The sequence below is a fragment of the Artemia sp. Qi Xiang Cuo genome, chromosome 19, assembly GCF_049724085.1.
Source record: "Artemia sp. Qi Xiang Cuo chromosome 19, ASM4972408v1, whole genome shotgun sequence".
In the NCBI taxonomy this organism is placed as follows: domain Eukaryota; kingdom Metazoa; phylum Arthropoda; class Branchiopoda; order Anostraca; family Artemiidae; genus Artemia; species Artemia sp. Qi Xiang Cuo.
The window spans coordinates 50,482,158-50,508,761 of NC_142812.1; the positions used below are offsets into that span (position 1 = coordinate 50,482,158).

The 26,604-nt window shown below is 35.2% G+C and overlaps 1 protein-coding gene across 1 annotated transcript in view; it reads left to right on the forward strand.

Moving 5' to 3' along the window:
• Window positions 1-1,618: 1,618 nt before the first annotated feature.
• Hibch (3-hydroxyisobutyryl-CoA hydrolase) overlaps window positions 1,619-26,604 on the forward strand; it is a 27,281-nt gene continuing 2,295 nt past the window's right edge. The window contains 3 exon segments of the mRNA XM_089105222.1: window positions 1,619-1,662; window positions 18,373-18,969; window positions 18,972-19,388. Coding sequence (XP_088961348.1) covers window positions 1,644-1,662; window positions 18,373-18,969; window positions 18,972-19,388 — 1,033 coding nt within the window. The 5' untranslated portion in view covers window positions 1,619-1,643.

Below are 26,604 nucleotides of genomic sequence, written 5' to 3' on the forward strand. Positions count from 1 at the left end.
GTTAAAAAAAAAGAATAGAGATTGAAAATATTATCCCCCCAGTTTCAGTATGCAAAATTCGAAGCAAATCATAATTGCTGTACATTTTTCAATACTATCATAGATTCAAGCAGTTCAAATCTTTTGCTAATACATGATATTGTAAGGTCTTCTTTTGAAGGAAGCAAATTTTTACGGAAAAGGACACTTTGTAATCCTCTAAATTCCAAATATTTTGCCACTTCCTGGCATGGTGAGTTGCTTGAAAAATGGAAGCTGATAATCCTTAATCCTAAGATCAAAATAAGAAGAAAAAAAATTGCAATGAAACACGCTATAAACCAAAGCACAAGGATAGAATGACCGAGGAGCTGACTAATTATGGTTGTTGACGAGAGATAGATCTTAAAAGTGAACAATCTTATTAAAATGAATAAAAGCAAAATATGATCTGTTAAGGGTAAAATTTGTATTGCTGTAAGCCAGTTCAGATTTATTATCAAACTATAATGAAAGAGATTAAGAGGACTGCTGGAGAAAATCTTGTGAAAATTTTGAGGGGCCTTAGCTCCCCGGATGCCTTTAAAAGCATCAATGTCTACTCTGTCAGTCATCTCTTATTACTCTTGTTTGGTTTGAAATCATTACTCATAGACTTTTTACAAAGTTGCTTAGCACTTTAGCATATTTAGCACACGGAAATGAACAAATCACTGCAAAAACATAATGCTAAATAAAGACAGATCGGCTGCACGGTGGTACGCTGCTGAAATTTTCTCCACGCTGTCACGTCTTTCATTGGCGGTGCACCGCCGATAAATTGGTGCCTAGTTCGAGGTCGGGGTCTAGTTCGAACTAGGAGTCGGGGTCCTAGTTCGAGCATTCCAAGATAAATTGTCCGAGAAGCTCGATTGCTCATCTTTAGCGTTTCACAACAAGTACATAGCGTCAGAGTTAAGCAGGATTACTTACTTGAAACAGTATGGGTTAGTTGTTGGGTAATTTGTACTTGCTAGCCCTGGAAAATACAAGGTAACTGAGAATAAGAGACGAGCTTTTCAAAAATAGAAAACGATACGTGAAATTATATGCAGAGACCAAAAGCGGACAGTAAGCCAAATGTGGCACACCTTCAGGGGTTTCCAAATAAGTTATGTTTGCAAAGGAATACATATCATTAGTGTTTAACTTGCCTAGCTGCCTAGGCTATAGGATTTCACTTGACAAGTTGCCGGATATGTATTTGCGGTCATCTTTTAAGGGCTGGGCACACGTAGCTGATTTCAGGAACTGATTTCCAAATCAGCGCCAATTTTAAAGGAAATCGGCGTCGATTTGAGGTTGAAAAATTTTCAACAGATTTACAAAATCACCGCTGATTTTCATCATGATCATCACCAAAAATAGGGATACAAATAAATAGTCAGCCAGAGGTATCTGTGGTGAAAGACCCGACTACTGAGCTTGAGAATTAAACTGAGAACTAAGCTAAGATTAATCAAGTAACTATTAATAGACTCCAGTTGACTATTTATGTCCATGATTTTTTGTTTGAAAATTTCGCGCAATAAATTTTTCTTTCAATCAAATTTTTCTTACCACTTTCGTTTGTCCACTGATGCTGAAATCAGTTCCCGAAATCAGCTACGTGTGCCTAGCCCTTTATGGATTACATCAGGAGAAGTAAGCGGATTACTCAGATAAAAGATGCCCGAACGTATTTTAGTCTAGAATCCACCGAACGCACTGTTAGCAATTTGTTTGAATTAAGATATCGTGGTTGCTCCTGACTATTTCTGAAGGTAAATTACCCAAGCGGAGAAAGCTCTTCCTTGAGTGGTCTAGTTAGATCTTTTCTAATGTAAACTTTACTTGGTAAAGTCTTTTTTTTGTAGTCTGTCCTTACGTAAATATAAACAGGGAAAAGCGCATTTTGGTAAAACTGCATTAGGGATAGACTATATCTTGGAAAGGGATAAGGTTAGGAAAATGAAACTTTCATGGATGAGTCTACAGGCTAAAGTATGTTCCGGGAAGGTATTTTGAAGTACCTGCCTCCACTCTTTCACCCTCTAGAGGGTCCTGAAATTTGCCTAGGCTACATGACAGGTTTCACTGAAAATATCCTGAATTGGGGTCAATTTTCCCAAATCAAGTGAAAATGACAATGAAAACTGAAAAATGATCCGTATATTACCATAAAGACAAAGATAAACTAAAGAAAACTGACCTGTTTCTCTGGATACTTCAAGTATGCAGGCTTATCTTAGTTTTGACAATATTCTTTGTAGAAACTGAATATCAGCTGGGGTGATAAACTTGAGGGTCAATATCTACCAAATCATATTATTGAGTTAGGAATAAAGTAAATACACCATTCGATGCATTTTTTTTTGCTGTTTAAAAATATAATAAGCATTTCTATTGGAAATGAATTTCAGCCCCCCCCCCCCCCTATATAGCCTAGGCTATACCTAACCTAACCCTGAATTGGCATAGGTATTTATTTAGCCTTGGCCCCCTCATAAGGAGACATGTTAAGAAAACAATTCTTACTTTAAAATATGTATAATGATCCTAGTTCTTATATTATCCAAGGGGAGAACCTTTATCATCAAGTCTTTCCTCTAAAAATCCTTAAAAGTGAAAAACTTTCCTAATATCACCATACTCTTAATTCAATGCTTAAGTCTTTTGAAATTGCTGCTATAAACTGCTGCCAAATAAGTTGTTTTATAGATAGCATTTAGCACATGTTTAACAGGTGTGTCAAAAAACATGTTTAAAGAAAAAGTAGTGGTATATTGAGATTATAGAAAGTTGTTTTTCATTTTCATAATGAAAATGAAAAACTTTTTTTTCATGAAAAACTACTTTTTCATTTCTTTTCATAAACTAACCTAACCACTGCTATTAATATTTTGTATTTACGCCACTGCTATTCGCCTTTCGCCACTGCTATTAATATTTTGTATTTACGCCACTGCTATTCGCCCTTTGCCACTGCTATTTGCCCTTCTGCCACTGCTATTTAAAAAAAAAATAAAATAAAAAAACCAGCATGAACGCTATCTATAAAAGAACTTATTAGGTGGCAATTTAAAAAGACTTAAGCATTGAATTGAAAACGTGGTGATATTTGGAAACTTTTTCTCTTTTGAAGATTTTAGAGGAAAGACTTGATGATAAAGGTTCTCCCCTTGGATAATATAAGAACTAGGATCATTATACATATTTTAAAGTAAGAATTGTTTTCTTAACATGTCTCCTTATGAGGGGGCCAAGGCTAAATAATTACCTTGGCATATATAGGGGGGGGCTGAAATTCATTTCCAATAGAAATGCTTATTATATTCATAATCAGCATAAAAAAAGGCATCAAATGGTGTATTCACTTTAGTCCTAACTCAAAAGTATGATTTGGTAGATATTGACCAACTTGAGTATAGAGGGGGCAGTTGCCCTCTCCCTTGCCTCATATTTGCATCCTGCACACTAATGTGATAGAGAAAGAACTGAGTTTATTTTTGTATCCAGATCCCAAGAGTTAGCCAAAAACAAGTCACAGACCTCAGTCAATAAAATGACTGTTCCACAGTGTTAGCATTATTATAAGTATTATTGTTATTTAAAATATTACTATTTTTTTTTATTTACCATGCATTAAGCTATTTTTTACGTTTCCTATGAATACACATGATTGCTTGAACCTTGACAACTTTGCTGTATGTACAGTACCTATTGAAATTTACACAAAACAACCCTTCACCTTAATTTTCAGTTATTAGTTTGTTTTTCTCTGGTTTTTGTTATGAAAATGCAATTCCTGTTATTTGATTAGAATTTTAAACAATACCAATTTTTTATTTGAAATTTAAGAAATGTATTTGAATATCTTTAAAACCTTGTAAATTGGGATTAAGTAAAGTTGTGAAGCTGAAAACAATTTTGTTGTACTTCATTTAAGCAGAAGATTTATTTTGCAAGGTTTCAAATTTATAATACACAGATTTTTAAAGGTCATCAAAGGTCATTACCCTCTAGAAGAAGAAGTAGTGGAGGTAGGTACTTCAAAATACCTTCCCAGGACATACTTTAGCCTGTAGACCGTCCCTCAAAGTTTCATTCTCCTAACCAAACCCTTTCCCAAGATAGCCATAAGTAGCTAAAATAGAATTTTACCAATAGAATCACAAACAAAGATAATTTGGTAATTTTCTGCAGTTCAAATTATTGACTTACAAATTAAGTGAACATACCACTTGATGCCTTTTTTTTGCTCTTGCATAATTCAATAATTGCTTCAGGGGGGGGGATTACATTTTGAGCCCTTGACAAGGCCCTATAAGGTAAAACATTCCATAGTTGCCAAAAGTTTAAAAACGTGTTTCTAAACAATTGTCTTGCAAGAAAAAATTCTCATTTCTGGCTGATTCAGGAATGGTAATTATTATTAGGTTAAAAAACCAGTATCAAATTGAGCAAAATTATGTAAAACTAAAGCCTTTACATCTTGTTACCAAAGAGGAATTGGGAAAAATTGTACATATCAGAGAAAACTTAAAAATCTAAGCTATGCATCAATATGGTTATTATCAAAATGGTTTAAGATCAAACACTTGAAATTATTACTTTATTGACTTACCAACAAGGACCTCTTTTTAGAAATACCAATTATTCTATTTGGATGTATATATCCTTTTAATGTTTCAGTTTTATTCACATATCAACAGAAAGCTGATTCTCTTCTGATTCTAAAAATGTAACTTTTATTGCTTGATATTTATTCCTTAAATCACATATATTAAATGTATTTTTCTTTTAAATTGCTTGTCAAAACAGAGACCACATTTTAAATTGATGCTGACAAATTATTGTTGAAAGTTTGTTTAAGAAGGCAGAGTTCTTGTTACTGCCCTCACATTGCATCATGCTATAGTAAAATAGGGGTGGTCCAAAAAGCCATTGCTATTTTTCTGGAATGCCAAAGAAAAGTGGTCTTTCCCAAAAAGAGGTCTTTTACTCTATCATTAGTCTTAATTATAAAATGTTTGCTTGAAAACAAATTTCCTTGAATTTTTAAGAGCTTGAAAGCCTTCTAAAATGACATCATTTTGGGGGTTATTATAGTATTTTGATTTTTAGAACAATTTAAATAGTAATTACCATTGCTAAATCAGCTGCAACTGGTAATTTGGTTTAAATTGCTAGTTGTTTTTAGGCACACTAGGCCTTCTAGTAGCCTACTAACAACTCAATGTAGCTCCAAGCTGCTTGGGGTCAATACAGCTTAACAATAATCTCCTCCATCCCAACCTAGTCAAAGCTTCCCTCTTTACACCCTCCTAAGAAGTTTCAATTTCCTTTAAATGTTTTCCCCAAACCTCTTCCTATTCCATTCAGGGATTACCTGTTTTTTCTTTGGCCCTTGATAGATGACCAAACAGAGGATCTGCTATTTTTTCCTAACAATGCAACCTTTCTGCCCTGATGGTCTCATAGGGTGTAAGGCTACCCCTTATAATATGTTTCTCCACTGTTTTGGATCTTGAAGTAGGCTACATAAGTATTATTTGTTAAAATGGGCTTCTGTATTCTTGACTTGAAGAAATCTAGTGTTGCCATAGTTGTAACAATAGAACTGTAAATAAAAATGTTATTGAAATGATCTAGCCTACAAATATGGATAACAATAGGCTATAATGAAACTTTATAATCTGAAAATCACTGGCTAGTACTAGTTGGATTATCCAAGTAAAGTGATTGACAGCTTTACTTTGAAAATTGTACCATCTCTTCTCTAAACCTAGCTTAACATTGCTAATGTTAGCCAGTGAATTATTATTATGTTAGTTAGTCTTATGGTATCAGTTGTACCTCAAAATGTTGGAAAATATGCACAGTGTTTTAATTTTTCTGAGGGTCTTAGAACACTGTCTAATCTTGAATGAAATGCTTCACAACTAAATGACTTCATTTTTATTTCAAGAGCTAAAAGGTAAAGAACATAAATTGCAACGTAAAAGGTATACTAGATTGACTTTGATCTCACAAGCCTTTCCTGTGTCAAGTCAATAATACAGTTTCTTATGGGACTTTAAGTGTAATGGATAACAGAGAACCAAAAAATATGTGTTTTATATGTGGTTTGTTGATGTTGGTAAGTAGAGAGAGGTTTGGCTTGACAATACTCTTGAACATTAATCTTTGTTATTTTTTCTCTTTCCTTTGGAAATTCTTGTACAAATTCCTTTTGAGTATTGAAATAACAAACATGGTATCCTTAATTTTAACTAAATCTTAAAAAAAAAATATGACTCAGTGAATTTTTGAAAAAAATGCATGCCCAGTTCCTTGTTTTTTTTTAATACTTTAGAAATTTTTTCTACCACTCTTAAAATTTGACATCTAATTTATAAGTTTTGAGGCACATCTTTCCTCCCATATTTATTTTCTGTAAAAAACTAGGTCAAGAGGGGAGAAAATCAAGTACCAGTTTTTAATACTTTATTATATTTACATTTAATTAACCAGGAATTGTGCCTCCATTTTGGCCAGTTTGGTTGGGGTACCAAAACTCTATCAGGAAAAAAGAGTAAAACAGACCCCAAGTTCATTTAATACACATTTGTCTTCCTTTTCATAAAAATAGAACATTGTTTCCTGAATTTTTTCTTTTTACTTTTGGTTTTTATTAAAAAACTAAGCCTACAAAACTAAACATTTTTTAATACTAATTGTTCACCAATCAAAATAAAGGGCTTAATTACAATCAATGAATGAAGCCAGGATATTTTCAGAATATGGGAGCAGATACAAATCTCGTAGTTTCTTCCAAGCAGGCTGTAGCAGCAGGTTAGAAACTGCTCCATTTTCGTAAGTATATTAATCTAACTATAAAGAATAGTTTTAAAAAATCTGTTACACTGAAATAAACCATGCTCTGCACTTTGCAGCAGTCCCTATGTGTAAGAAGGTCAGAAAACTCAACTTTGGTTGATGCTTGTCAACAAGCTATGATCCGGTATAAATTGTGGATTGAGTTGGGTCATCCCAAGCAAGGTGCCATTAACAGTGTTTGATTGTAAAAAACAAATGACCATATATTGTCAGTTTAATTTTCAGATACTGATATTTATTCCTTAAAGTTTTTATAATTTTTTATTTATTAAATTAAAAAAGTGAAAACATTTAAAATCTATTTTGTTTTCAGCAAAGTGAAAATTATTTTCTGGTCTTGAGAAGGCATGGGGGTTATCAGTCCTATTCATGCTAATTTTTGCTCGTTTTGAGTTTGACTCAGCTATTTATTGTAATTTCTGTTTGTTTTGAGCTTCATTTTTTTTTATTGACGGTGATTTGTGGTAGTTGTACTCTTGGAAGATTACTTGACTTTATTTCTGCTCATTTTTGGCTCAATGGAGCTCTTTACTTTTTTTTGAAAAAGTTGTTTTGTGGAAAAAGTTAATTTCTGTTCATTTTCAATTGATATAGTTTTTTTCATGGATTTTTTTTTATATCTTTTTGGATATTTTTCTATAAGAACCCATAGTTTGGCTTGCTATTTATATGTTGGAGAAACTTTTTTTTTAGCAATATTTAATCCTGACACAATAGTATTTTTTAATTTAATTTTATACCTCCTCAAGTTGACCTGAAAAATAAAACTTAATATCATTCCCTAAAGATTCTATTAGACTCTTTGACGACCTGGATACACTTACACTCTTTTTATTTATTTAAATTGTAAGAGCAGAAGTAATAATAGTAGTAGCCCCAAAAGTTTCAACTTAATACCCCCAGTTGTTCTCAATATATTTTTGTGAGGTGCCTTATTTGCAACCATACACACATTGCCTTTTGATTTAGTTTTTAAGCATAATGGCTAATTGTATATTTGTGGGGGATTGACATGCCCAATATCCCTAGAGACAAAATTGGTGGACTGTTCTACTGTGCTGAACAAAATACCTGTCTCAAAATTGGACGTCTTTGGAAAATGAATGGGCTTGGGAAACTGTTTGATTATAGGCAGTTCATTGATATACAAGATTCAAAAGTGAACAGTCTAGCCATTCTATTCATTAATTCAGAAAGAGTACATAAAAAAAATAATTCCAAATACACAGGCTATTATAACCATGATATATGAATATATGTGCACAGGTTTAGCTCCCTGGGTATGGGCAGGAGAGGGTTTACAAAAGAAGGGTGTTTAAATAACACCCAATATTTTTATAACATAATTTTGATAAAATACAAACACAGCTTATTGCCCATCTCTGGACAGAATTTTTGAAAAAACCGCAACATTGCGGATTGTATTACAAAAGCAAAGAAAAAACGGAAACATTGAGACATACCATTCCGAATCTACATAGGCATATCTATACTAATGCGTGGTATATGTACATAGATATATGAGAGCTAATCTAAATATCAGAGCTAGTCCAAATAGTGATAGCAGAACAATGCTAAAAAAAAGATAACAACAAAACTATTATTATTATTATACAGCTTTGGTTTCTTCAACATCCCCTTCAACTCATGCTGAAAGTTTCAACTTAATACCATCAACCGTTCCTGAAGCATTTCTGATGTGTCCTCTTGACAACCTGTGTGGGTATTGTGTGTTTCAATTTAGTTCCATACAGTTTCAATACATCCCAAATTTTGTACATTAGTACCCTTAGTTTTAATAGCAATAGTAGTAGTAGCAGTAGAATCAATAGTAGTAGCCTTAGCTTTAGTGGCAGTAGTAGTAGAAGTAGTAGTAATAGTAGCAGGAGTAGTAATATCAGTAGAAGCATTAGTATTAGGATGAAAATATTTTCTTTTGGTTAGGTCAGCATCCCCCACAACAAGCCCTGTTAGTTTCAACTTAGCACACCAAACTGTTCCTAAGATACTGCTGTTATACACTTTTGACAGCAGTAATAGTAGGCATACTTAGGCAAAGTTGTAATAGTAGTCACAGTAGGCCTAGTACCATTAACATATTGCCTTTTGGTCAGTAGAACATCCCTCTCATCAAGTCTTGGAAGTTTCAACCTAATACAATTAGCAATTGCTGTGACATTGCTGATATATTCTTTTGATAACCTGTATGTTCATATACTTGTTGAAAATTTTATCTCAATGCTCTTAGACTTACAAGTAGTTGCAATAGAAGTTGTAGTAAATGTAGCAGTGACAGTGATATTAGGAAAGTGTGCACACATTGTCTTTTGGTCAGATGATGGCCCCTTTAAGCATTCTTGGAAAGTTCCAACTTAATACCCAAATCAGTTCTTGAGATATGGTCTTTTGACAATGTGCATGGACATAGCGTCTTTCGATTTAGTTCAAATTTCCCCTCAATACTGTAAATTGAGTAGTCTAGTTCTGTGGTAGTAGTAGTGGTGGTAGTTGTAGTAGTATTGATAGCATGCAAATATTGGCTTTTTGATCATTTCCTGAAAATTCCAAATTAATAGGGCCTATACTCAGTCAGTCCTGAGTTACACCCTTTATACAATCCATATTCACATAACGTGTTTTTATTTAGTTCAACACTCCCCTCGAAATTTTCTGAATGGATCACCTGAATGTCCTTTGTCTTCTTGGAAAGTAAAGTTTAAACATGCATACTTTTCTCAGTAACATATATTATATGTAAACAATGGACAAATTGCATAACTTACAGCCGTTGCCCTGAGGACTCTGGGGAGGCTGACATCCCCAAAGACATAATTACTGGACCTCTCAACAATGCTGAACAAAATAGATCTCTTAAATTTTTTATTGAATGGTTTTTGGTGAATGATAGGCTTGGGAGAGGGCTCATTGCCCTCCATTCACTTTTGACTCTTTAAAAGGGCATTAATACTTCCAACCCCATCTAATTCAAACTTTATACAACCAACTGTTTCATAAAAGCCTTATATGCTCTGGACCATAACTTACAACCCTTGCCCCTGGGCTCTGGGGGGTTGTGTCCACCCTGAAGATATTGTTATATACTCTTTGGACTATTGGTAACAGGATGACTACCATACATCACAATTTCGACCTACCTCACGAATACGTTTGAGGAAAAGAGTATGTCAGAGGGGGGAGGCTATTTTCCCTCCATCACGTTTGACTCTTCAAAGGGAACTAGAACTATATGTTTCCAGTCAAATGAATCTCCTTTAAAGTTCACACAACCGCCCTTTCCATAAAAACTTTACATGCCCCTTGGACATAACTTACAACCCTTAACCCCATACTCTGGGGGGTTTTGTCAACCCCAAAGGCCTTGTTATGTAATCTTTCGACTATTTTTGAACAAATGGCTATCTCAAAATATCTATCAGATGTATTTGGGGAAAATACGACGGGGGGGGATAGCTGCCCTATGAAGACTTTGACTCTTAAAAGAGGTACTAAAACTTAGGATTTCCAATCCAATGAACCCCCTCCGAAGTTTATACGACCAATATTTCCATAAAAACCTTATATGACCTCAAGGCATTACACAACTCTTGCTCTGAGGGCTGTGGGGCGTGGGCATGGGGTTTCTCATCCTCAAAGACATGATTTCCAGACCTTTCAATTACGCCAAATAAAATTCCTATACACAAATTTTAATTATAAGTGTTTGGGGAAATGATGGGAATTGGGGACTGGTCGCCCTCCAATCACTTTCGACTATCAAAGATGATACTAGCCCTTTCAATTTCCAATCGAATGAGCCCTTTTCGAAGTTTTTACAACAACAAATGACTACATCAAAATTTCTAGCTGATACATTTCGGGAAAATACGACGTGTTTGTTGAGAGGGGGCGGTATCTGCCTTCTGATCAGTTTGACTCTTAAGAAGGGCACTAACTCTTCTGATTACCAATCCAATGAGCTCCCTCTGAAGTTTATACGACCAACCTTTCTATAAAAACCGTAGATAATTTCTAAAACCACATTGACCTGACATAACATAAAGAAAGAAAAACGAGCAAAAATGGGGTTTTTAAGGCCAAATGAAACTACTTACAAACACAACAACGTAAATATTTCTTGGGGACAAACGCCTCTCTTCTTCAGTTTGAAACGAAAAAATATAATCAATGAGAATGCCGAAGAAAAAAAAACAAATAAAACGCGGAAGTATTTTCATTTGGCCTTTTTTGCTCCTAAAAACTCCATTTTTGCTCCTTTTCTTTCTTTATGGTAAAAACCGTGTATGTCCCCAGAGCATAACTTACAACCCTTGCCCTGAGGGCTCTGGGTAGGGGTTTGTCATCCTCAAAGTCATAATTTCTGGATCTTTCAACCATGCTGAACGAAATGGCTATCTCAAAATTTTGATTGAACGTGTTTGGTGAAATGATTGGTGTGGAGCAGGGGCTGGCTGCTCTCCAATCACTTTTGACTGTTAAAAAGGGCACTAGCCCTCTCAATTTCCAATCAAATGAGCTTTTTTGAAGTTTCTACTACAACTCCTTCTATACGAAGTGCCCTGGTCTAAAAAAAATCCATTATGCCTGCATTGCTCTTTACCTAGGCAGCGCTATTGCGCTGCATATGGCCTAGTGATGTATTAAATTAAGTTGTTCAGTCATTAGTTTTGTCTTCTGTTTTATTTTCATTGTTATTTTCTGTCTTTGTACTGTTAAAGTTTGGCAATAAAATCCATTCATTAAATAAAATATTTTGTCATAAAGTGGCCAATAAGTTAAAATGGTACTTATTTGATAGTAAGACGACCGACCTAATTTATAATATTATCAAATAGTTCGCGGTAACAAACTGTAAGTAAGGAGCGATTCGGCTCAATGGTAACCGAAACTCTAAAAAACAGAATTTTAATATCAATAGATACATCAAAAGAATCTGGTTTCTATGCTGATTCTAAATAAATAAGATTTATCAAGTTTACCGTTACCCATAAAACGTTACGGGAGAACATTTGCCTGATTTATGAAATAGGGGGAAAACACCCCTGCAATAAAAATCACAGAAGGAATCTTAATGAAAATCACACCATCAGATTCAGAGTTCCATACAACCCTACTGTAGAAGTTGCAAGCTCCTATCTGCAAAAATGTGGAATTTCGCAATTTCTGTCAGAAGACAGATCACGGATGCGTGTTTATTTATTGTTTTTTTCCCCAGGGGTGATTGTATCAAAATAATGGTCCTAGAAGATCGAGAGAGGGTGCATTTAAAGGGAATTAAAAGTTCTAGCTCTCTTTTTAAGTAACAAAAAGAGTGGAGGGCAACTGGGCTCCTTCCCACGCCCATTTTTTCCCTAAAATTTTCTGATCAAATTTTTGAGATAGCCATTTTGTTCAGTATAGTTGAAAGATCAAATAATTATGTCTTTAGGTGTATAATAGCCCCCCATAGTCTGTGGGGGTGGCCGGTTTTACCCCCCCCCCTCGTGGAAAATAAGGCTTTCCAAATTTTAGAATTCTCTTTGAGTTTAATTTTTTGATTTCCGTTGGGGAAAGGAATTTTGGTACTTCTGTATTATTTGCCACTCACTCAAGTTTACGCTGTGTAAAATTCGAGAACACACCGGTTTTTTCGTTATTTTCTTTCGTTACGTTAGAAATAAATCTGGGCTATAGATTTGCACTTTAGGGGGGGGGGGGGGGTAAAGTATAGCGAGTCTGTATGCAAAATGTGTTTGGTACAATTGCTCTGTATATTAGATAGATAGATAGAGAAGTGTATTTTAAAGCCAAATATACGGCCATGAACACAGTAAAATAACAAATAAAAGGCACAAATAACATAAACTTTGATCAGCGATCATCGACAGGGGCGAATCTCCTGCATTTTTATTGGGGGGGGGGGGGGCAAGAGAGGTCCATATCCGGATCAAAAGTCCAGTCAAAGGGCATGGAATATATAATAATTTTTTTCTTCACATTATTGGGGGGGGGGGGGCAACTGCCCCCCTTGCCACCCCCAGAAGACGCCTGGATTGGAGGGCAACTGAGCTCCTTCCCACGCCCATTTTTTCCCTAAAATTTTCTGATCAAATTTTTGAGATAGCCATATTGTTCAGTATAGTTGAAAGATCAAATAATTATGTCTTTAGGTGTATAATAACCCCTCATTGTCCGTGGAGAGTGGCTGGTGTTTACCCCCAGGAAAATACCCCCCCCCCTCCCATGGAAAATAAGGCTTTCCAAATTTGAGAATTTTATTTGAGTTTAATTTTTTGATTTCCGTTGGGGAAAGGAATTTTGGTACTTGTGTATTATGTGCCACTCACTCAAGTTTACGCTGTGTAAAATTTGAGAACACGCCGGTTTTTTAGTTAGTTTCTTCGTTACTTTAGAAATAAATCTGGGCTATAGATTTGCGCATTAGGGGGGGGGTGGTAAAGTATAGCGAGTCTCCATGCAAAGTGTGTTAGGTACGGTTATTCTGTATATTAGATAGATAGATAGAGAAGTGTATTTTAAAGCCAAATATACGGCCATGAACACAGTAAAATAACATAAATAAAAGGCACAAATAACATAAACTTTGATCAGCGACCATCATGGAACACTTAAACACCACATTAACCTAATAATAGTACTTAATACTTGGAAAAACGGTTATTGAAAAAAAAAGAACAACAACATTTAACACTTGGAAAAAACACTTAAATGAAACATTACATTTAGCCTACTTTATACTGGGATTTTTTTTTTTTTTATAGCTACCAAAATTTCCAGATACCTCATTATTCTTCTATGATTTTTTAGTGACCATATACCTAGAAAGAATTATTTTCCGAATTCAAACTATCCAAATACCCCCCCCCCCCTCGTATGTGCAAATATATAGCCCAAACTATATTTTTTTTCCCATATATTCGGTCCCTTGTCTTTGTCTTGTCTCGCGCTAAGCTAAAAAAAAAGAAAAAAAGAGAAACTGGTTTTGTTCTCGAGTTTTACACAGCGTAAACTTGAGTGAGTTGCCTATAATACACAAGTACCAAGATTCCTTCCCCCTACGGAAATTAGAAAAATAAAACTCATATAAAATTCTCAAACTTGAAAAGCCTTATTTTCCACGGGGGTATTTTCCGCGGGGGGGGTATTTTCTGTGGGGGGATAATCAATGGGGGGGCAAACGCCTTGAACCCCATGTGGAGATGACTGTAAGTTATAAAATTTGCCTATTGTTTACGTTTAGTATCTGTTATTGGGAAGTATATAGAAATTTTTATTGGGGGCGGGGGGTTGTGCTTGGGGTGATTTCTATTGGGAGAATCTTCATTGGGGATTGAAATTTCTGGGGGGTGAATATTCCAGGGGAGAAGTAATTATCCCGGGGCTTTTTCCAAGTGTATTGATTTCCGGGAAATTATCTCCACTTAAGGGGGCATTTCTGAAGTGATCGAGAAACCGATTAGAGATTAAAGTCTTATTCAAACGAATGAATGCTAAGGAGAATTTTTCAGGCTGAATCGTCCGCAAGCAATTTTACAGGGAGAGGGATTCTCAGCTAGGATGGAACTTTCTGGAGGGAATTTGACGAGGGGGGATGCACTTTACGTTGGATGAAATTTCCACAGAGGAGTTTTCTGTGAGGAGGAGGGGTATATTTCATAGAGTGAGCCAGATTTACTGGCATTATTTGAAAACTGAACAGAAATTATTCCATATATGAATGGTTGCCCCCTCCTCAATACCTTGCTCTTTACGCTAAAGTTTGGCTGTTTGTCCCAAATTTTTAAGTGCGTCTACTGAAACACGGGGGGTGTTTAAATAGAATAGGAAACTTTTAAAAAAGTGCTAACATCTTTAGCGTAAAGAGCAAGGTATTGTGGAGGAAGTAACCCTTCATATACGGAATAAATCTGCCAAAATTAATATGCAAATTTTGTTTTTAATATTTTATGTACGGTTGGTTTCCGGGAAATAATTTCCACGAAAGGGGGCATTTCTGGAGTGAGCGAGAAACCAACTAGAGATTAAAGTCTAATTCAAACGAAAGAATGGTAAGAAAAATTTTTCAGGCTGAATCGTAGCAAACAATTTTACAGGGAGGGGGATTCTCAGCGAGGATGGAACTGTCTGGAGGGAATTGACGAGAGGGGGGCACTTTACGCTGTATTAAATTTCCACGTAAGAGTTTTCCGTGAGGGGGAGGGGCTGTTTCACAGAGTGTGAGCCAGATTTACCGGCATTATTTGAAAAACGAACAGAAATTATTCCATATATGAGGGGTTGCTCCTTCCTCAATTACCTTGCTCTTTACGCTAAAGTTTGACTGTTTGTCCCAATTTTTTTAAGAGCGTCTACTGAAACACGGATACCGTTTAATTAGAATAGAAGGCTTTATTAAAAGCGTTAACAGCTTTAGAGTAAAGAGCAAGGTGTTGAGGAGGGGTCAACCCTTTATATACGGAATAAATCTGCCAAAATTAATATGCAAATTTGTTTTAAGTTTTCATGTACGGTGAGCCAAATTCGAACCTGTATTAGTTGAAAAACGTTCAGAAATTAAATTAAAAAAAAACAAGTGTTTTAACTGAAAGTAAGGAGCGTCATTAAAACTTAAAACGAACAGAAATTATTCCGTATACGAAGGGGGCTGTCCCCTCTTCAGCGCCTCGCTCGTTACACTAAAGTTTTTACTGTTTTAAAAGTAGAGTGACAAAGAGTAAAACTGTCAAAATTTAGCGTAAAGAGGGAGGCGTTGAGGAGGGGACATCCCCTTTCATATACGGAATACTTTCTGTTCGTTTCAAGTTTCAATGTTGCTCCTTACTTTCAGTGAAAAAACTCGTGTTTTATTTAATTGTAAACCAAAGACTGGCAGGATTGATACAAGAAACTTGGGTGTATAGAAGTGCTGTTTTTGTGTTAAGGGCTATTCTAAAGCTAAAATTTAGGAAAGGTACCTTCCGGGAAGTTATGACGTTGGTAGATTTCAGGATGAGAATTTAAGAGAATGTTGATAAGAACCTTGAAGAGTTTAAAATTAAACTAGTGAGTCAAAAATTTGATAATTTAGTAGATGGTTGAAATAATTTTGGGGAAATAGTTCTTGAAGAAGCAAATAGTTGCTTAGGGAGGAAAGTTATAAAACAGGGGCATAATTCCGTCAAAATCCGGGGGGGGGGGGCAAAGTTGGAGCTAATTTTCCCAAATCAAGTGAAAATGGCAGTGAAAACTGAAAAATGATTCCATATATTACCATGAAGGCAAAGATAAACTAAAGAAAACTGAGCTGTTTCTCTGGATACATGAATTATGCATTTTATCATTAATCTTATTATTATCATATTTATAACCTGTTATCCAAGAATATTTGTTAGATGCTTTAAGTCTACTAGAGAAGAAAAGGGGCTTGAACAAGAAGTATTTGAGTGATAGATCATACGAAAATAAGAAGGAAAATCAGGAAAGTAGAGAAAGCATTAAAATATGAATTAACGAGGTTGGAAGTGGAGACCATGGATAAAATTGCTGAAGATATGGAAGATGCAGCCAGACAGTATTATAGTAAAACGTTGTATTGGAATGTTGGAGAATTGAGTGGTAATAGTCAATATGGACTCGTCCTAGTTAAAAATAAGAATAGGCCACAATTAGTGGTATAGAAAGATTTGACGAGAGATGGGCAAAACAATTTGAGAATATGCTAAATTGTGATAAAGGTATGTTAAATGATGTAGAAAAGAGTGAAAAAGTTTGTGGCAATTTGGACGTGAAGGAAGATACAATTTGCAGAGAAGAATATGAGAGAGTATTATAGGGACTACAAAATGATAATCCCCCTGGTGCTGATAGTACAATAAATGAGTTTTGAAACAAGGTGGTTATGAAATAAGAGATAAATTACTGAAAATTATGAATATGATTTTGAAAAAGGAGAAGTAACCTACGTAGTGATTTTAGGAAAACTTTAATGAAAGCCCTTCATAAGAAAAGTGATAAGAGGCATTAACTTAGTTTCCGTAGGAAGTAAATTACTTAGTATGGTGATGCTTTTTAGACAGAGATGCTGTAGCCTACGTTAAGTTTTAGGAGAAGGACAGTGTGGTTTTAGGAAGGGTTGAGGATGAGTCGACCAAATTTTAACTCTTAGATTAATAATTGAGAAGTGCCTGAGTCATCACTCCTCTTTAGTCCTCAGTTTTATGGATCCTGACCAACCGTTTGATTCAGCTGATAGAAGATCTTTAGTGAAGGTCCTATCCTTGTATTATGTACCAGATAAATGCATTAAAGTGATTGGTGATACGAGAATAACAGTGCTGCAGTCAAGGCTGCAAATCATGTTAATAGCTGGTTTTGTATTAAATCAGGAGTTAAGCAGAGTTGCATTCTATCCACATTTACATGGATTATTTTGAAGGACTTTGTTGCAAGGAGTACGACAAAGGCCATGGGAGAGCATGGAATCAAATGGGGAAGTAAAACTAAGACTTGGATTATGCTGATGACTTGAGCATCTTAGATGAAAATGTTAGCAAAATGAGTGACTTTTGGAGGTACTGAGAGTTTAGGGTACAAGAATAGGTTTGAAAATTAATGTTTAGAAGACTTAGTCGCTTATACTGTGAGTAAAGGTGAAGAAGTGATGTTGGGTAATAGGAATATTGATCAAGTGGACAGCTTCACTTACCTAGGTAGTAATGTCAGTAGAGATAGTGAACACAGCAAAGATGTTAAAAGTAGAATAGTAAAGGCCCAGGGTGTTCTTTCAGAGTTGAGAAAAGTATGGAAGAATAGGAAGATAATTCTGCAAACCAAGATTAGAATATCTGAAGCTACAGTGATGACAAGTATGCGTCTGAAACCTGGGCACTCTAGATGAAGGAGATGAAGATGAGGAGGAAGATGGAGAGAAAGATGAAGGAGGACTTGTTAGATATTTTTCAGAGGAATTGTATATGGATTCTTTTGGGTACTCGTAAGACTGACAGTATTTCAAACAGCAATCTGTATGAAAAATGTGGTTATATCCCGCTTTCTAGGGCTATAATAAGAGAAGCGCTGAGATGGCTAAGATATGTTCTGCTGAGGAAAGATTGCCAAATATCATCGTTTTGTTCAACCATCTTGGGCCAAACGAAAAGCGGATCGTCTCTGAATGGGGTGGAAAAATATTGTAAGGAGGGATTTAGGGAAATTGGAACTTCTCGGGATGTTGTAAAGAGGTTGGCATCGAATAGAATTGAATGAAGGAGGTGCATGTATATCTGTGCTGGCCTCACAGATACACAGATGTGTATCTGTGCTTTCTCCCAAGTCTAACAATTAAGCGAACTTGTTTTAAATTACTTATTTCTTGTCTAGATTTGGAAAGCCCACCTGGCTCTACTTGTTGGGTATTTATCATGCTTTATTATTGTCTTTATAGTAATTGCATTATACTAATTTTTTGTTGTATTCATGTCTTTATATGCATTTTAGGTCTATCAACGATGTTCACCAGAACGCTACAGCTAATGCAAAGACCAACCAAAATACTTTTCCCTATCAAAGTTGCGAAAATGTCAACGTCAGAAGAAGAAGTAATATTCCAAGAATTTTCAAATAAATGTACCATACTGTTAAATAGACCTAAAGCTTTAAATGCTTTAAATTTAACCATGATAAGGAAAATATATCCTGTAATGAAGCAATGGAATTTTGATGGGAAGGATTTTATTTTAATTGAAGGTGCTGGGGATAAAGCATTTTGTGCAGGTGGTGATGTAAGAGCCGTTGCTGAAAGCTCCAAGAATCGTGAAGCTAATCCACTATCAAAGGAATTCTTTTATGAAGAGTATCAGCTTAACCATTTAATCGCCACTTTAAAGGTACCTTACATTGCTCTGATTCATGGTATTACTATGGGAGGGGGAGTTGGGCTCTCTATACATGGCCATTTCCGAGTAGCAAGCGATAAAACCCTCTTTGCAATGCCTGAAACAGCGATTGGTTTATTTCCTGATGTGGGTGGGACTTATGTTTTGTCTAGAATGAAAGATGGACTTGGGATGTATCTTGCATTGACTGGCTATCGACTTAGGGATTTGATACAGTTCACGCGGGTATTGCTACTCATTTCGTCTTTAGTGATCAACTGCCTAAGCTGCATGCTTCATTGTTGAATCTTCCTGAAAATCCCGGTGTGCCGAAAATCGAAGAACTGTTGCATGGATATTCTCCAAGAACTGTTCCTGATTTTTCCCTTAAAAGATATCAATCCCAGATAAAAGAACATTTTTGTTTGAGTTCTGTTGAAGAGATTATCCTGAGTTTGGAAGGAGATAGTAGCGAATGGGCACAGCATACCAAGGGAACTATGCTAAAGATGTCACCAACTTCTTTGAAGATTACATTTGAGGCTTTGAAAAGGGGAAAAACTCTTGGCCTTGAAGATTGTTTCAATATGGAGTATAGATTGTCGCAACATTGTATGCTGGCTCCTGATTTCTATGAAGGTACTCATTTTTCTTATCATTATATTATCGAACCCATTTTAAAAGAATTAGAGTACGGAGGGAGAGCTAGATCCAAGTTAGAGGACCTAATTCTTATCGGATTTTACTTAGAAATTCTTACAGGCTTCGCAAAAAACTTCGTGAGTTGTGAAAACAAATGCATTCTCATGGCGTAATACTCAGGTTTCTTTTTTATTTTCTTTGATTTTCACTTTTTGTTGTTTATCTTTCCATTAAGAAAGTACAATCCATGCCCCCCCCCCCCAAATAAGGGTCCGACCAAGTTTTATATTTGTATATAGAGAAACTGAATATTAGCTAATAGCTAAACATCTAAGATAAACTAATAAATTAAATAAGTTATTTCAGACAAAATTTTCCGTTTTGCTTAACTATTGGCATTTCCAAAACTTTAAGATGCGTTTTCTAACCTAGTCATTTAGCTTTAAAATTAGTTCCCTCTCCAAATTGGTTTTGCCATGCTTGAGTAAATGCATTTTTTCTCTGAAAAGAACCCTCTAAGTCTACTAAAATATATTTAAACGAGCCGAGGGCGGCATGAAACGTGCCTTTGGAAACAGAACAATCATGATTTCTCTACTAACTTACCATCATGAAACTTATGTAGACTCCATTATTCAAGACAAACAATTCCATAAGCCTAAATAATATTTTATATAGATAATTTTTTACAGCAAGTAAATGCACAGAAAAACGCAAATAGAACTCAGCACTGTATTTTTAGCAAACATAACTTATCCCTGTGCTAATAAAAACCCAGCAATGGCGATAAAAGCCTAATTTTAGACACAAATCTGGGGGCCTCCCAATCTCAATTAAAGAGGTTTCAGCTGTCGATTTACAGGGAAAGAAATTCTTTCTGAATGGAAAGATGATCCCAATTCAATATTGTCTATTGCAAGGGCTAGTCTTCTAATTACGATTTTTGATGATCAGCTGAACCTGACTTCTTTTGAGTTAGGGAGAGACCCTAAATTCTTGTCTTTACGAGATTTAATTGAAAAAGTTTTCGAATTTTAATTAAATCTGGAAGAAAATAATTATCTTTGCTCTGTCTATTTGCTCTGTCATACCTGATTCAACCTCAGTTGAGGTGGAGGGGGTCCCTAAATTTTTGTAATCAGAACATTCAGCAAAAGAGACTGTCGAATTTTAGTCAAACTTTTTGAGAAGTAAAAATAGATGCCCAGTTTTGCTTTGGGTTTTGAGATACAGTCCATTCTGTGTGAGTGGAGGAGGAGGGTATTTCTAAAAGGTATTTCATTAAAATATAAGTTAGAAAGTTTGGTCAGGTCTCAGCCAACATTTTTGGGAGGTAGTATATAGTTTCCAACTGTCCTAGTAGTGGCATTTGGAAGTCGCTACCCATTGTGAGCTATGTGGGGAAGAGTGCTCCCGAATTTTGTTATCTGAGGTATTTTAGAGCAGTTTATTGGACGATAGCCGAAGTTTGTTGGAAGTAAGAGCACGAGTGTAGTTGTGTTTTTTGGAGTTTGTATCCGATCCAACTTATATTTGGAAGGAGTTCTCTAAATGTTTTTCATCAGGTTGTCTACCAGAAGGGAGTGTCAGATTTTAGCAAGATTTTGTTGGGAGTAAGAGCCATTGTACGGGCTTTGATTTTGGGGAATCAGGGTCCATTGCAACCCTAGTAGAGGATAGAAATGGGAGGATCCATTTAATTCTTGTCATCAGACCACTTACCAGAAACAGTTTTTAGGCCACAACCAGACTTGGAGCAAAGGAAAGGTAGTTGCGGTTGTTTCGCCTCTCTGGGACATACACTCATCTTGATCTCTTTAGGAGAGGGTAATCCTAATTTTTGTCGTTAAGAAGACTAACTAAATAGGTTGTCAGATCTTAACTGGTGCTGGTAGGAATTAACAGCACGTGACCAAACCATGCCTTTTAGGGGGTTCATACCTGATCTGACCTATATCCTAGGAATGTATTTGTGAATTCCTGTCACTACGGCCTCCACCAGAATGTGCTGTTGAATTTTGATAAAATTTGGAGTGAAGTAAGAGTAAGTGCTATAGTTTTAACTTTTAGCATAAGATAATATTTTTATTTCTAAAAGTGTCTATCATAAACCCTGGTGGGCTGAGTTCGTACTTTAGTGTCAAAAAGTACAAAATAAACAAGGAAAGATAAGTCTAATTTTTTTCCAGAAAGTCAGAAAGTTTGTAAAAAAAACAGTTGTCAAAACAGTAAAAAAGGTCAAAACAGTAAAAAAAAACTAGCAGAATTAAAAAGGAATAAGTTAAATTAAAAAAAATAACACACATAATGATAATTTTTAGTCTTGCACTAAAACCTTCAAAACATAATTTAATTAAGAAAATAACTAAATTTTGTAAATTAAACATGTAACAGTTGAAAGGTAAAAAAGAGGAGAGGGATCTCTTATCTTTAACATGTTTACTGTGTAGTGGACGGAAATCTTTCTATATCTTTCCGTAGACAGTTTTACCAGGGTAAGAAGGTTGATTTTTGCTGAAGCAGAACAAGGGAGGCGTGGTCAAAGAGGGAATTCCTTTTAAGAATTTGTTCTCCATTCAAACTATTTGGGATGAGAGGGTCTTTGAATTGACATTTAAAGAGATTTTCAAATCTTAACGGAACTTGGTAGGAAGTATCGAGGGGGGGGGTTCATAATTGTTTGCCACCAGAACAACAGCTATATGAGCTTATTGTATTTCAGCCAATGTTAATCAGAAGTAAAATCTAGTATTCTGTTTCTTTTTCTTTTTAAATCAGGGATCGATTTTACCTCTAGGGGAGGAGAAATGGTATGTTAATCTCTTTTACTCAAGAAATATCTCAAATAGAAAAAAATGTATGAAAAGTAAGAGCTATTGTCACAAAATTGGCTTGTTGTTGGCGAATTGTCCGAATGCTGCCTTTATGGGGTCAGTGCCAGATGCAATCTTTGTATGAACAGGGGTTTCTCCATTCTTGTTTTATGATATCACTGAAGTGGGTGCCAGATCTAAATAAAACGTGATGGGTTTTATGTATATGTGTTTCTTCTGTCTTTGTCTTTTATATTTTTTGTGTCTGAAGAATTTATGTCTTTCTTGTTCTTTTTATGTTCCAGAGCATTTTGTCCCAAACATATGGTAATTGCTGGTTCATTTTTTAAAATTTGGAAGTTTAGCCAGTTTAATTTTAATAGACTAATCTTTGTTAATTAGTCCAACCTAACATATACATTGATTGACACCGCAGGCTTTTGTTCTGTAGTATTGCAACAACAACAGCAGTTTAGCTGCAGCAATGTTTTCGAACGTTTTAAAATAGTTTTAATAATAATTTACTAACGAATTAAACCTAATTAAGGAACCAGAAAAGTTATGCGTACTATAGCCAACCGTTTTGCTAACTGGAAAGGGTGTATAAAACCCAAATACTGGCTAATGACCATTTTACCAAAAAAATCTAGCTTATGCAAGGAATGATACATTTTGGAACAATTTCTGGCAAACAGCTGCTGAAAGACTTATTTTTCAGTTGAAAGGAACAAAAAAGACTATGATTAATGTCTAAAACAATGATTAGCCCAGGCGGATTCTTTAAAACATCCATAGCTAAATTATATTTGTCATAGCAATTGGCATAATTCAGCCCAAAATCTAGCACCAACGCATGTACTTGAAACCCTTTTTTAATTTTTGTAGCAAGGGTCTTGCTTAGGAAGCAAGAGCACTAATTGCAGAGGACAGACCCTACCTTCGTATCCTTAGCAGTATAGATATTGTTAAACTAAAAGATACTCTTCTTTTCAACTAATTGCTATTTCGAACCTATAATTGGGAACTAAGACGAAAAAGGGCCCATTTACAACTCAATCTTATTATTACCGAGATTTAGCTTGTGATAATTTGAGTCAATCATATTTCTCATAGAACTTTCTGATTGGCTAAAAAATTCTATGGAAAATTCCTATTGGCTCAAATTAGCACTAACTAAATCTTGGTATTAATAAAATGTCACTGCACATGGGCATTGAGGGACAAGGAATAGTGTCCCACCTTAGATTTACTTGTGCCGTTTTTCTTATTCACAGCTTTGTTTATAAATGAATGATTCATTTTGCTGCTATTTGCTAGGCACATTCATATGTCTTGATTTTTGCAACCTTAGGTCATTTTCTTTAAGTGGATTTTCTTTATAGTCGGTTTTAATATTTTTGTCATCATAAATGTATACTGGGGTAAATGTGGATCTATATGCTATATGATGTTAGGCTTTTTCCCGTCATCCAAACAAAAACTATTGGCTAACAATTTTCCCAGCAATTATGTTTCCGCAAAAATTTTGCAATATTCAAATATTTCCCAAATTTCAAAGTGCAATATTCAAAAGTAGATGACGCAGCAAAGCAGCATAACTAGTTTACAACCGGTTTGGTTAACCTGAAATTAGATTTCCAGTAAACATCCCTTAAAAGTTTCATCTTTTTTCAATGATTCTAATGGCGGCAACGAACGCTGTGCCTGAATAAAAACAAGAGGAAAAACATTGCGGTCGGTTTTGGTGAATTTAATGCTCACAGGCTCTTATGAGAAAATTGTGTGCACTCATACTTTGCCTTTAAAATGAATATTAAAATTTTCTTCCTTTAAAATGAATATTGAATATCATTTGTCCTCTAGTTGGCTTTTGAAAAGAATATATTTAGCTCCTTAACCACATCGATTTCATTTGGTTAATCTCTAGGAGCTTTGCTGAATTTGGTGTGTCCTTTTTCATGAGGATTGCCACTCCGCCTCCTTGTCTTTTGGTTGATCTATCTTTTCAGTAAAGGTGTAATCCAGGCATGACTAGTTGCCTGAAATGGTGTAAGTTTGTTTCCTGGAGGCAAACAAGATGAATGCTATGGTCAACAATATATTCAATCAGTTTGTTTAGTTAAACGTTTACTTAACACAATTTTCATTATAACCAAAATTGATTTTGGTTGGCATCATGTTTTCTCTGTCTCTTTTGTTAAATCTTGTTATATTTATGATATTAAGGGTTCTTCCTGATAATCCTAATGGCTTAGATTTGATTTCCTATGTTTTCAAAGAGAGAGATGTATTTTTTAAGCAAAAAAAAAAAAAAAAACCAGCATCATTATTGAAAGCCACCCCGAGAAGTAGAAAAACTTCTTCGAGGGGTGGCAAAAATATATTAAAAAATAATACAGGACCAAATAAGTTATAAAACAACTAATACATATTACACATCCTAATCGGCACCAAAGAGTAGAATGTAGAGTAGAATATTTTTATTCATAACACGTACATAAATAAATGTCACAAAACAGCGCACATGCCTGGTGGCATCCAAAAGCCTTACAACAAATCAAATTCAACTTTATTCTTAAAATCATTCCTCGAAAAGCCATAATGAGCTACTCAATTATTTATTTGCACCCTGCCCCCACCCCCACAACAAAATAACTAAAATTTATACTTACTAAACAGGATTTCTTTAATTGCACTCTTAAACACAGAAACATCACTATTATTTTCAATGCTCTGATCTAAATGATTCAACTTCTAATCTCCCTATGAAGCGCGGAAAAGGTCGACCGGGTCGAAACAATCAATGAATTATTAATCTCTCCAAAAGATCGAGTGTCATAATTGTGGATCATGGATCTTAAATTAACTAAACTGTCAAAACATGAAAGATTTGTACCATGTTGTAGACCAAAAAATAAGCAAAAATGTACTTATCTCTCGGAGTCCAGAAGCTGGCAGCAAGTATCCTTATTTGCTTTTAAACGTTCCGTACCGAATCCTGGGGTTGCAGGCCAACCAAAAAACGAACAGCTTTATTTTGAAGAACTCGTACAGGCTGGACAACGGAACCAAATGTATCAAGCCAAACGCTACAACAAGACAGAATATGTGGATGGACAAGGGAAAAATAAAGGAGGCTTAGGATATATTTAGGGGAAAATGCAAAGTTTTCTCTTTATACCCAGGTTACAAGACACCATTTTTTACTCACAGACTGTGCATGACACTTGAATGGGAAAATCTCATCAACATAAACCCCCAGGTACTTAATCGATAAAGCACGCTTTAAAATTCCACAATGCGTTACAATTTCTTGAATCTAAAGCTAAAAAACAGGAGATCGGGAAAAAACTACCAAATTTGACGTACCAAGATTAATCTTAAGTCTATTTACCCTCAACCCGGAACGTAACCTATCCACATTATCTTTTATCGATGTCAGGAGTAATTCTTCCATCTTTGCAGTACTGATAGTCACAGTGTCATCTGCAAATAAAAACACAGTTTCATTTTGGAGAGTTTTAGTCATATCACTAACACTAAAACAACAACTATGGATACAATTAGGCATATTATTAATAAACAAAAGGAAGAGAATCGGGCCAATAGCAGATCCCTGTGGGACACCACAAGTGACTGGATGCGATTCAGATTTTAAGCGTAGTTCCGATCAAAGAAAGATTAGTTCCGTAAAAAACATATTGGAACTTGTTTTCTTTGATGACTTTTGTGACTTCAATTCCTGAGTTTGCTAGATGAATTAAACAAGTTTTTGATTTAGTTTATCAGCTCCTACAGCATATTAAAAAATGTTCTGCTGTGCCGGATTATGAGCACTAAGCTCAAAGTTAACTATGACGACTTTGAAAATAGGTTTTCTGTTTAGCGTGTGATCATCTGCTAGGAGAGGTGTTCCGTTTTTCTTTCTAATTAATAAAATGTGATAATTTGGAATAATTGGGGATGGAAAAAGCTCTGAAATTTTTCTTTTACTTGCTGGCTGTTCATTTTGTTAAATAATTTGTTTGTTGAAGTTTAGTCCTTTTCCTTGATTGACTGCTGTTTTTTGGGGGCTTTTTGGTCCTTCTGAATTACTATGATTATGTCAAAAATGCACCTGAAACATCTTTATAGTATTTATATTACCCGTTTGGATATAGCAAGATGACAGAGCGAATACCGACGAATTTTTGTTTTTGTATCGACAAGGAAAACAAACCCTTTACCATTTAGCTTATACTTTTAGTATGTGCTGATAAACGAGTATTTCAGTTTTCATACCACCATCTCCCCTCCCTTGTCACTCCAGAAGAGACCAAACCATACAGTCTAAATTCCAGGATATAATATTTTTATATTAGCGCCAACTTTTCTGTCATCCTTCCTATGCTTTTATTGAG